At 28.1% G+C, this 13,406-nt stretch overlaps 1 protein-coding gene across 1 annotated transcript; it reads left to right on the forward strand.

Moving 5' to 3' along the window:
• The first annotated feature begins 11,534 nt into the window (after nt 1-11,534).
• Nucleotides 11,535-12,428, forward strand: LOC113389500 (zinc finger protein 83-like). Its single transcript, XM_026626528.1, has one exon. The coding sequence runs from the start codon at nt 11,535-11,537 to the stop codon at nt 12,426-12,428; it is 894 nt and encodes a 297-aa protein (XP_026482313.1).
• Nucleotides 12,429-13,406: the final 978 nt, after the last annotated feature.

The following is a 13,406-nucleotide window of genomic DNA, read 5'->3' on the forward strand; positions in this document are numbered from 1 at the left end:
GTTTCATAGAAAATTGAAAATGTGTTCGTTTCATGTGATTTTAGCAAACAGCAAAATTGTTGTTTATATTTTTAGTTATGTAATGCAAAATATGAGAAAATCTGTTCGAAACAGCACGTGCTAACGAGAGGAAATGTACCGTGACAATAATCATTTATAACAATCGATAAATTGTTGATAAAATTCCAATACTGACACCTAAATTTATTACCAAGTCGTCAAATTATTTATACCAATTATGATTATTATTTTTATAATTTTTCATTTCTATTGACCAAACCTTGTATTAATTGGATTTTACAGCTGACAATGATTGCAATGCTAATAAAATGCAATGCAAATTTGTTGCAAAGAGAAAAAATAAAAATTCTTGCATTTTTTATCTTTTGTCATAAATTCATAATTATTTAGCTGACTGCACGAGACACGAGATAGATTGCGTAACAGATGCATGTTTCTGATATATGACTTAATAAAAAAAGCATCTGAATGGATTCTATTTACTCAAAATAATAAGAAAGAGTTTTATTAATTTAATATGATAAAATTGTATGAGTTGGATTATATGATTCCTAATTATATGAGTCCTGCTGGATTATATGATTATTCTACAATTTATATTAAAACACCATTAAGTAATTCTCTATATTCAAAATACTCTCTACAAACACTTTCATCCTAAACAATATTAGAATACCCCGTGTTCATACTTTCATTAAACATAACATAAATCCGCCATAAGCCTTCTCCAAATCTTCACGTCCCCTAGCCAACTTCATACTCAATTTATATGACCGTTATATTCAAATTATTATCTATTTTTCATTATTATCTAATTTTTTAATGTTTCAAGTTATTATATCAATTGTAGTTTTTTGAGTTCAGTTTTTTTACGAAAATGCTCGGCAAAACAAATTTCAGAGGCTTTAACATTTTGCAGCATAATATCAATTTTATATAATCTTATTAACTTTCCGTAGGGTAAGTTATTGTAATGGGCCGAAAATCGAAATTGAAAATTTATACATTTCTCGACGTTTTGAAGGTTCTGAACTTTTTGGCATACCTAAAAAAAATAGATGTGTGTGTGTGTGTGTGTGTGTGTATGTATGGATACAAATTTCCAGTCACGTTTTCGGGCGCACGGATTAACCGATTTGAATGGTTTAAAAAGCATTCGATTCCTATTGATAGGGAGATGAGCTGATTAGTTTTTGGCAAAGGCAGGTTCAGCAGTTACGGAGATAAAGAGCAAAGAGTGCAGAAAATAGAAATTGAGTTTTTGAGAGAACGGAGCATCCGATTTGAATGATCTAAAAAGCATTCAATTAGTAATTATTGGGAGAAGTGTTTATTAGTTTTTGGCAAAGGCAAGCCCAGCCATTTCGAAGATACGGAGCTAAATGTGTAAAAAATGGCAGTTTTTGAGAGAACTAAGCGTCCGATTTAAATGATTCAAAGAACTTTCTGCTTGTCTTAACAAAATAATTGATTTTGGAAAAAAACAATTTTGTTTCAACTTTTTTTTTCAAAAAAAAATTTTTTTGTATATCGAAAATAATTTAGATTTTATTTTTGATTCTGACTATAGTTCTAATATACTTTAAACAAATAATTTCAACTCTGCAATTCAGTTTATATAATATTTATAAATATTAGTCAATGTTACAATATTAATAATAATGTATTTGAAAACATTCAGTATTCCTCTAACATTTCGTTACGGTACGGGAAGTTCCAGCAATTTGCCTTAAGGCACGATGCCTTAAGACACCCCACTAGTTTTTACTTTTTTTTTGATATAATTTATTTTTGTTAATCAATATTTTAATTCCTATTCACAAAATTGATAGGTGTAAAAAAAGAAATAATACAAAAAAAGTACAATAAATTGGATATAAATTGAAAAGAAGAGTTAAAATAAAATAAAATAAAAATTTATATAAATTATGAGATAGATTATGAATATTTTGAAAAAGTGTACCAAAATTTGATTTAGATGAAAAGAAAGTTATGAGATGAGTAGGGAAGGATAATAGCAGGGACTATTTTACTGACAGCATTTTGACAGTATTTAGTACCACTTTATATAAAAAGTACTACGTAACATAGCCTTGCCATAACATTGGTCTATTTTACGTCAGAATCAGCCCATTAATGTTACCTATTATAAAATTCTGTTTTTTTACAAAATTTATGGGCCGATACTGCTGCATAGCAGACCTATGTTATGGCAAGGCCATGTTATGAAGAATTTTTCATACTAAAGCCATGTGGTTGCTGTGCAGTCAGGCGTTTTTCTAAGGTTGCCAGATAGAAAACCTAACCTAGAAGCCGCACAAATGTCAAAATAAAACGATGTTAGATAACGTGGTCTTTCTGACCCATCTTCATAACATACGAGTGACGTTTAGTTTATGTGTAAAACGACTGAATGCACAGCAAATACATGACATTTTGACAGTATTCAGTATGATTCAGTAGCTTAGTGTATGGAAGATGGAGCGTACCATGGCCTTGCCATAACATTGGTCTCTTATGCGGCAGAATCGGTCCTTTAATAATTTCTCCCAGCTCTCTGTCTATTATCGAAATGCCTTCGTGCGTGTATAGATGCCATTACAAGTTGTAAAATGCTAGATACCTAATTACGATAGGCAATTACCCGCATTAATTTATCTTTTACATTATAATATATTCCTGGGATGAACTCATCGGGTAATTTACAATATATTTATAACGTTATTATTTATACCAATACAAAAAAAAAATAAAAGGAATCACTTTGAAGTAAATTTTTAAAACCCAACTGTTGTCAGAGCAGAGAAAAAATAATTTCCCAGTAAGGTGGGAAATATTATTGTTGACTTATATTAATTTATTTTTCATTTTGTAATTAGATTGATGGTGTCAGTTTTATTACTATAATAAAAATGTAGTTAGAAAAATATTTTATTATAGAAACAGAAACTTAATTTCAGACTAAACCCAAAACTCACACATTAAAACTATTTGCTAAATCAATAAGTTTTATAAACAATTTACATATACATTTTGAAAATTTGTTAAATTTTGAATTTTTAAATGTCGAAATATCAAATTTTTTTTCACATTTAATATATTTTTTATAAAATAAGTAAAAAAATTCACAAAACTAGTAGATTAAACTAGTTTATCTAATTGGAATCAAAATTTTATATAGAATTTAAAGCAATTTTATATTCCGATGATATAATATAGCAATTTTTTGAATTTTTGACCATAAAATAAATAGCAATATATAAACCAGTAGTATATTTGGTATGCGTTTTTCAAGAAAATTGATATAACTTTTTGTTTTAAAAATAAATTAATATTTAAATAATAAAGTATTATTTAATAAAATAAAATTTAGTCAATTTTATAGCAAATAAGAATTTTAGATCTTTTTTTAAGTTTGACAACTTTTGAATTAAATAAAACTGTAAAAAATTTAAAAAAATCTAAAAACATATTTTGAGTATTTTTATTACTAAAACTGCTTGTCCTGCTTTTTCAAAAATCAGAACATTATTAATTATTTATTCCTAATAATTATGTTTTTCACAATTTTAATCATTTTTTTATAATTTAATGTTCATTAAAATTATATTAAAAATGTTTATTATTTAGATATTTTTTTTTGCTTAATTAATGGAACAAAAAAATAGAAAAAAATAAAAGACTTTTTTTCATATATTGTAAAAATTTAAGTAATTATTTCAATTGTTAAATTAATGCTTAATTGTTAAAAATATAAAAAAATTATATTATAATTTGTAATAAACATATAAATATATATAAAAAATTATATTATAATTCGTTATTTAATTAGGCGATTTGGCTGCATATAATTATCAAATATATTTCAAAAATATATGAAAAAAAAACAATGAAGCCATATATATGCATTTCTTAAATAATATGCAATAAATAGGTCACATATCCATGAAGATATTTTAGACAGTACACACGTCAATGATTTCAAAATAATATAAACAGATAACAATTATTATAAATATTTGTTATCAAAAAATTTAAGAATTATAAAAGATATTTGTTAGCAAATTAGAAAACCTTATTTTTTCTCCTAGTCATTAAAACATCTCTCATAAAAATAACTTCAATGACTCTTATTGTTTACATCCAATAAAATGATATGATTTTCTGACGCATTAAAAGAAATAAAAAAATATTGAACCAAATAATTTATCATTACTTTTTCCAGATTTTAGAACAACGATCAGAACTTAACTTAGCTCTTAATTAGCTCTGGTAAAGAACCCACTGTGGTTGCAAGCCAAAGTTTTTATCATTAACCAAAGGCAATCTCTCACATTAAACAAAATATTTCCAAGTTTTTTGCTATCATTTATGGAAATGGAGCATACCAATTTTAATGGAGCAAAAAGACAAAGTTTTCCTACAAATTCCACATAATTCCAGTTCAGCATCCACATAGGGATCACTAGATCTTGGAGGTTATCTCGAAAATTGAAACGAACGCATTAGATATTAGTTTTATTTTCAGAAGTCAAACAAATCTGATGTCATTTCATTTGCAACTATCATTGTTTTATGTCAATATTGTTCTGACAATGAGATTTATTGACGTTGTGATTAATTGGGGAAATTAATCTAGATACAGTCAAGTCGGGATCAGATTAAGTCCAAGGTCTGATATATATATATCCTTAGTAAAAATATATATAACATGTTTACTTTCTGAACTAAGATCTGCTGGTAAAAAGTCCACCACCGATATCTCTAAAGCAAGTAGAGTTCAGGATTTTTTAACAACAATATTTGAAAGTAGAGGGCAAAAGATGTATAACCAGCTATCACCTTGATTCTTACGACAATGCTTTCTGGAGATAAACGGCAATGTTTGAAAATCTATAACAAAAGTATTTGCTTTCGTTGTTAGTTTTTTTTTGGCTGTGAACACTATTGTTTAGTTCACGAGACCTTCATATAAATTTTGAGTATACGTTATTGAATTGTTTTATAAGATGTATTGTTCATTTTAAGTTAGATTCAACAGTTTTTTATATAAACTCTATAAAAGCTTGCACGTGGGTGGGGTAAAAAGAACTAACTGAACTTTTACCCTGGCAAAGGAGTCAACAATAAAAAATGACTAATAAATAAGTCATTAAGTTAAAAAGCAATTTTACAAGGGATTAGTTCCAACTTTGCTGGTGTATATTTCTGACAAAATACCAGATCAAGGTTATATACAGTCTCCGTAAAAAATGTACCCATAAAATTTATATTTTGCATTGGTTGATTAATGTAGCTGATATTTCGTAAAATTCCTTAAAAATTAAAAATAAGACATTAGACCTGTTTGACCCTTGAGCGTCTCATTTTACTCCGCCTAAAAAAAACATATTTCTACAATGATGAATTAGTTAGGAGTTTTACTGAACATAGTCAAATAGTTGTTTGTTTGATTTATATTATTTGTTGTGATATAATCGCTTTGGTTTTTGCAATATAATTGCTCTAAGTCAAATTGGACCTTTGTGCCCTGTCCTACCCTATAATGAATTTTAAAATCAGGTACCAGCCAAAACTCGTAATACGCCTTTACGATATCAGTATTTGTTACAATTCAAAAATATTATATTCTCAATTGAATATAATATTTTTGCATAAAAAGTGAGTTTTGTGTGCATCTTCAAAAAAAAATCATTTTTTGCTACTCAAGTAGAACATTTTTTTTAAATCTTCAAATTCTTTGTTTTTATGCATTTTTAATTTTAATTACTATTTCAATTGAATAGAGTTTTGTGTGTATCTTCAAAAAAAAATCTTTTTTGCTACTCAAGTAGCACTTTTTTTTAAATCTTCAAATTCTTTGTTTTATTGCAATTTTAATTATTAATAACTCTCTTTGTACCAAAAGAGTAATTTTCTATTCAAGAAAAATAATTTTCCTACTCAAATCAACTCTTTACTCAACACTCTTTCTTTAAGATTGAGAATTAGACGATTGAGCTTCGTCATAAAATTAATATTTTCCTTATAAATTAAATACTCTGAGAATGTAGATTAATTATAAAGTTGTTAATTGTTTATTGAGAACCTTTAGTATAAGCAAAAATTTATTACCAATTGTATTAATTGCATTTTTCTTAAAGAATCAACGCCTCCTGGGATTAATTAAGGCACACACAATTTAATTAATAATTAATACAAAGGCAATATATGTATAATTAAAATGATATTGATAACTATCTAAAACAATATTTTTTGCGGTTAATAATGTAATATGTGTAATTATATATTGAATAATTAATTTATATATCTCACGCACATTCAGTGAGCAGAATACGAGTACTCGTATATTTATGAAGTGTTACAAAATAAATTTTATTTGTTGTCTAAAATTGTTGTAACCTGTCAGAAAAAAGTTGTAATCTGTCTGAAAATGTTGTAACCTGTCTGAAAATGTTGTAACCTGTCTGAAAAAAATGTCATTTGTCTGAAAATGTTTGCGCTTGTCTGAAAATGTAGGAAATTGTCTGAAAATATTGTGAAATGTCTGAAAATATTTTGAAATGTCTGAAAATGTAACCTGTCTGAAAATGTAAATTTTCTGTTATTGTCAATAGTCCAAAAATGTTGTAAGTAGTCCGAAAATGTTGTTAATTGTCTGAAAACGTTGTAGATTGTTTGAAAATATTGTAAGTAGTCCGAAAATGTTGTAAATTGTCCGAAAATGTTGCAACCTGTCTGAAAATGTTAAGAGAATGCCTATAAATAAAATTAGAATGTTAATGAATTAATATAAAAACTATAATAATTTAATAAACAGTACATTGTTTTAAAGTCAGGGAATGGATCGTTAGCAAACATATCTAGATTTAAAAATTGTATTGAAAATTTAAAACTTATATAAAATTACACAAATATAAATCTATAGCAGTATTTTTTCCTAGTTAATAGAGTAATGCGAGTGCAATTACATTTTAAATAATTACATTGTTGTTTGCGACCGTGAAATTTGTTAACAATACACATTTTTCTCTGCTCGTACAAAAAACTGATTGATACCACAACAGACGCAAACATGCCATAAAATTGCCATAAAAAAAAAAACATTTCAATTTGCGTTTTACAATAGAGACAGAACAAGTTATAACAATAACTGTGTTATATAATGCAGTTTTAAATTAAATAATCGCAAAATTCTTTTTTTCATTTTTTTTGCTACAACAGTAATCAGAACTTAAGGAGTTCTATGAGGTGTTGAGTTGACTTCTTGAACTACGAGGTTTTACTATTAGAGACAACCCAAATGGTTTTCCTATATGTATGTGTTGAATTTATTTCAATTGCAATAATACTTTTTTTTATCAATGCAGTTTTAGGGAAACATAATGCTGCTTGATATCAGGCTGGCAGGTTTACCTATAGTGGGCTACCCAAATGTTCATCCTATCTCAAGCGATATGAAATCAACACGTGCGATTTTAAGGTTATGTCTAGCAATTTAAAAGTCTCATTACATTTTTTCCTGATTTCATATCAAAACCAAATCTTTTCGAAAAATCAGAACTATTCAATACAATCTATATATTTGCTTTTGAAATACCGCAAAATGCAATAATTATTGATAACAAATGATTTTATAATTGTTATCTCGCTTGATCGAATCTGTTACAAGGTCCTGATAAAGTTGATGAGATCGCTCTCGTAATGAGATCTTGCTCAAACTTTTTTATTTATTTATTGCAATTAATGCAATGACACATTTCTTTAATTTTATGGAATAGGTAAACACTTGAGAGAAAATGAAATAAAATATGTATTTGATTTTCATTTAAATAAACAGTGATAAGAACATATTATGGACAGAGACAATGACCTGGTTGCAAGGGTAAACTTAAACGTGACTCGGATAAAATTTTATTAAATTTTATATAAATAATTGTTTTTATTTTTTACTGCGATTTATAATATTCTTATTATTCTGTGAGCTGTTGTGATGTGATTCTTTTGTAAGCTAGACTAATTATTAGGAGGTAACCCATTGGTTTTGTGATTTTTTTTTGACGATAGATACAATAGTCTTTTAGATCGTACTAAAATATTACGGCCCTACGACAAGTAGTTTAATTTAAAAATTCTTCAAAGTTTGCAAAAATTAGTATCGTTTTTGGCATTTGTCAAAATTAGACCTTTCATCGACTATTGCTCAAAAACGCCTGAACCGATTTTAAAATTTAAAAGCCTTTCGATGTATCTCAAGAGAACTATCGTTTGTCAATTTTGTGCACGATATGTCCAGCCGTTTCTTTGTAATTAAAAAAAAGTGTTAAACTTTTCGTCCACATTTAAGCTCATACTACCAAATCGATTTTAAAAAATCAAAAACTGTTCGAAAGATATTAGTTGGGAATGATGCTGATTAGTTTAAAGTGAAAATCCACCGAACCGTTTCTGGTAATAAACTGTTAAAAAAAAATTAAGCCAATTTTTTATGGAACTTTATTTGGCGATATATATCATGGTCTTATAGATCTTACTGAAATATTACGGCCTTACGACAAGTAGTTAATTTTAAAATTCATCAAAGTTTGATGTTTATTAAGATTTACTTCTTAATAAACATACTAAAAACCATTAAAGTCCTACCGAAACTAGTTCAATTGTAAAATTATTGATTTGTGAAAATTTGCTTTTAGAAAATACTCAGTTAACGTGTTCGTTCGTTTTCAATCATGTGTAATAAATTCACTCGGAATACTTTTAATCGCTCTTAAATTAATTTTTTTTTTAATGATTAACTCGATTATTTAGACATATCGGGAAGTTCATGTAACTTGCCTCAAGGCAAATACCAATACCAACTAGTTCAAAGTGTCTTTACCATAATATTGTTAAAAATTGCAATATAAATAAAAATTTTATTAACTTTTCAACTAAATTATTCTCAAAATTATATTCAAAATTTATTCAAGAACATTACAATCATACCAAAACAGAAATATTTTTCTGTTACCAAAATTTCGCAATGTGAAAATTACCCAAATCGATATTCGATTAGAAGATATTTATAATTTTATCAAATTTGTTTGTTTATTACATGATCAATCACTTTTTATGATGATTATGATGAATATGGCACGTGCGCAATGTAATGAGTAAAGTACCCAAAATTTCCACATTTTGTAAAGATTAATTAATATATGAAAGCGTTTCATTTTATACTAAATTTATTGTCTTTCATTTTAAGTTGTCATTTTATCTTTCAAATAAATCTGTAATGAGGTATTGAAGAAAAGTTTTAGAGAGAATCAATTTTAAATTATCATGTTTTTGAAAAATAAAAAATAAATGTACTAAAATGTAGTTTTACAAATTAAGCCCACAATCTGAACAGAGCTTTATTTACAAATCCCACTTCGGAAATAGAGTCGCATCTAGACAAAAACATTCGCAAACATTTTCTCTTTCCTCTCGCAGAATTCGCAAATTTTTTCTGTCTAATGTCGATGATTCACACATTTAGATTTAGATTTTTAAATAGGTCACTGGCACCATCGACACATATTCGACAATAAATTCTTTAATTCTTTAACGCTCAAATAATCATTATTATTAGGCGTCTGCCGCCTTATTCAACAGGTTGACCGCCACGCGCTGGACGAAAATAGTCGCCAAAAATTATAGACACAACTTGAATGCTTTAATTTTATTTGCATATATTAAATTGATGATTAAATATTATTTTTGCTATTTTTTTATTACTATTGACTTTGTAGACAAGTACATTAGCTATTTTCAATTAAATCATTATTCTGTACAATTAATATGCAATATTTATAATTTTATGTTACGAGATTTAATAAAATTATACAGAGCTCCATATGTTCTTACATCTGCCAACAGTAGTGTGAAATAAATATTACAAAAATGCTGACATATTTGCATACACATTTGATGAATATCATTTTTGCTATCAGTTTTGTTTGATTATTATTTTAACTTCCCTATGACCTAAACTGATAAATAATAATAGCCGATAAATAAGTAATAAAAAGCCAATTTTGAAGTAAACTAGGGTGCAAATCTGTGAAAATGCAACGGAAGACCGTTACGCACGAGTCGAGTACCAATGATTCGTCATTCGCTCTCGATGAGATCATTTCTATACGGGTCGATCGTGATTGGTGGTCGTGTCGCGTAAGTATTATTGCTTTGTTTGTATGCCTACACGTAATATGTCCCCGCATATATTAAAAATAATGAAACAAATGAAAAATCTGTGCCGTGTAAGAAACGTTAGTTTATTGAAATTATTTGTATTATTCGTGGTTACTATATATTTTTAGAAATTATTCTTATAGACAAAAACACATACTACAGCTGCTCAAAGAATGAGACTGTATCGCTAGCGAAATAGAGAAAAAAACAAACAGTCAATAAATGTATGTTAATTTTTAATTACATGACAAGTGAAACAACTTCTGTTACAATTTCATTTTGCTGATCCTGAACGTAAAGTATTACACAGTTGCATATTTTTATAAATAATGAAGAATGAATTGATATTCAGATTTATAACTCTAAACAAGAAATCAAGCACAATAATAGTTTGTGTAGCTGTGTATCATTTATATACAGATATACTTTATAATAGATATCGATGCAATTTATTTATTGCCAGTGTTTATGAAAATACTTAAGATTGTTATATTACAGCTGTCCCACTGTGTGAACAATATTATAGAAGTTATTAATTAACATTGCTTCATTTCTCTAATGAAGGTTCATTTCTAAATGCTAATTGCAACAACAACCGATCATGTTGTATTTAAGTATCACTTTGGCATCGCTGCTGCACGATACCAGTTTGCCAGAACGAGAGTTTGTATGTTTGATAGTGGATAATAAACTCGGTTAAAAATTTGACAAGAACGTGGATCTTGATTAGAAAATGCAAAGAAAGCTAAAATCTTATGTAGGAAATGAAATTAATAAATTTTTACCATGTGCTTGGTGTACTATCTATGAAGTAATCGTTGATTATTTTATTGTTTGCGTAATAATCAATCCAGTATTAATTATAAAAATATTTGTTGCCAGTTGAATTATGGAGAACCATGATGAATTTGAAAAATCGCGCCATTGTTGAACATCAAAGCGTTTGAATAAATGTCTCATCTTTCTGAAAATATACTCTATGCTTCAAGTCAAATAATAAATGCACGTGAAGTGTAAATCTCTGAAATCTTTATCATATTAAAAAGATTGTTGATTAAACTAAATTATTATTTAGCACATGAATATTTTTGTAAATATTTAGTGAGTATAAGCCGCGAATATATTTAAAAATGTCAGAAGAAACAATTATGTCTGTAAATGGTCAAGTTAAAACTGAGCCACCTGAATGTTTAGAAGAAGACATTAAACGCGATATTAATAATGAATTTGATGATACTAATGTTATTGTTAAATCTGAATCATGTTCTGAGGATGATGAAACGAGTTTAGAAAGATTCATGAATTCAGAAGTAACTATAGAAGAAGTAAAAGAGGAGACAATGTATGAATGTGACATTTGCAATCAATCATTTGCAGAATCACATCAGTTAAAAGAGCACTTGGTTGATCACAAGCCTAGCCAAAGCAAAGTAAGCCCTTTCGAGTGTGAAATCTGTCATAAGACTTACGAACGATTATGCCATCTAAAAAGACACATTCGCATTCACAGCGCTAAGCCCCATGAATGCAATATATGCAATAAGACATTCAAAGTATTAGGTACTCTAAAAAGGCACATGCACGTTCATAGTGGTGAGAGCCCCCATAAATGCAGTATATGCCATAGGACTTTCACAGAATCAAGTAGTTTAAAACGTCACATGTTGATTCACATAGGAGAACGCCCTCATGAATGCAGTACATGCAAAAAGACATTCTCCGATCTAAGTAATCTGAAAAGTCATATGCTCATTCACAGCGGTTTGCGCCCCCATCAATGCAACATATGCAATAAAGCATTCACACAATTAAATCATCTGAAAAATCACATGCTGGTGCACAGTGGAGTGCGCTCCCATGAATGCAAGATATGCAATAAGAAATATGGACGATTAGAACATCTCAAGAGCCATATGCTCATTCATATTGGTGATCGGCCCCACGAATGCAACATATGCAATAAGACATTCACGCATTTAAGTAACCTGACACGTCATATGGTCATTCACAGTAAGGAGCGCCCCTATGAATGCAGTATATGCAATAAGACATTCGCATTCTCAAGTAATCTAGCACGTCACAGTAAGGAACACCCCTATGAATGCAGTATATGCAATAAGAAATTTATTCAATCATCCGATTTGAAGAGGCACATGGAACTTCATTGTCGGCAGGGTGATGAAAATCAATGAAATATAATCTTAGATATTTGGAAACATGTTATTAATTACTTTTGTATGTAATAGGATGTATAAATAATATGAAATATACAGTAAACCCAACATAATTTGCATTTATTGATAATCAAGGCAATTGCTACATATTATATCATTTTTTGTATTTTGCTCAAATTCTCGAGACATCAGTTTCTAGAATGTTGAAAAAATAACCATGAAAGGCATTATTTAATATCTTTGAACAACTGAGCTGAATTGGTGAGTCACAACTATTGACTTAATATATGAATTAATGAATAAATGTTAGAATGATGTTTACTCTGATTGCTATTGAAAATAAAATAATAAAAGTATTCTATTTTATTAAATTAAGTATTAATAACGTAGATAAGCAATTACTGGTTCCGGATTCGATATACACCTTGATCAGCTTGATATCAAGCAGTACTAATATCAGATTTTTATTAACTTTCCGTATGGTAAGTTATAGTAATCGTAAAAAATCAAAAATATTGTTTTTATATCTTTATATTTCAGAAGTTTCTGAATATTTTGGCATACTTTAGAAAAAATTGATGTATGTGTGTGTGTGCAGATACAAATTTTCGTCGACGATTTCGTGAACACCGATCAACCGATTTGAATAATTCAAAAAAACATTCGATTCGTATTGATAAGTTATACTGCGGCGCCCACGCGCTTCTATATTTCGTTTCTACGCGGCTAACGTATCGCGATTGCTTTGAAAAAAAGTTCAAAATTTCCAAAATATTTTAAAATATAAAAAAAATCAAATTTTTGAAAAAGGTAAATTTTTTTCAAAAATTTTAAAAATCGCAAAAATCGATTTTTATCATACTTCTAAAAGAAAATTGAATCTTTTTTTAAAAAAAATAATTTTTGGAACGGGAAGTTTCTTTAATTTGCTTTAAGGCACGATGCCATGCACAACATACCGAAGAAGAAGTTTATGTTATCACCAGAAATTCCGAC

Source organism: Ctenocephalides felis, unplaced genomic scaffold, assembly GCF_003426905.1.
Source record: "Ctenocephalides felis isolate EL2017-DRISC unplaced genomic scaffold, ASM342690v1 CF-g0.4_SCAFFOLD_03573, whole genome shotgun sequence".
NCBI classification, from domain to species: domain Eukaryota; kingdom Metazoa; phylum Arthropoda; class Insecta; order Siphonaptera; family Pulicidae; genus Ctenocephalides; species Ctenocephalides felis.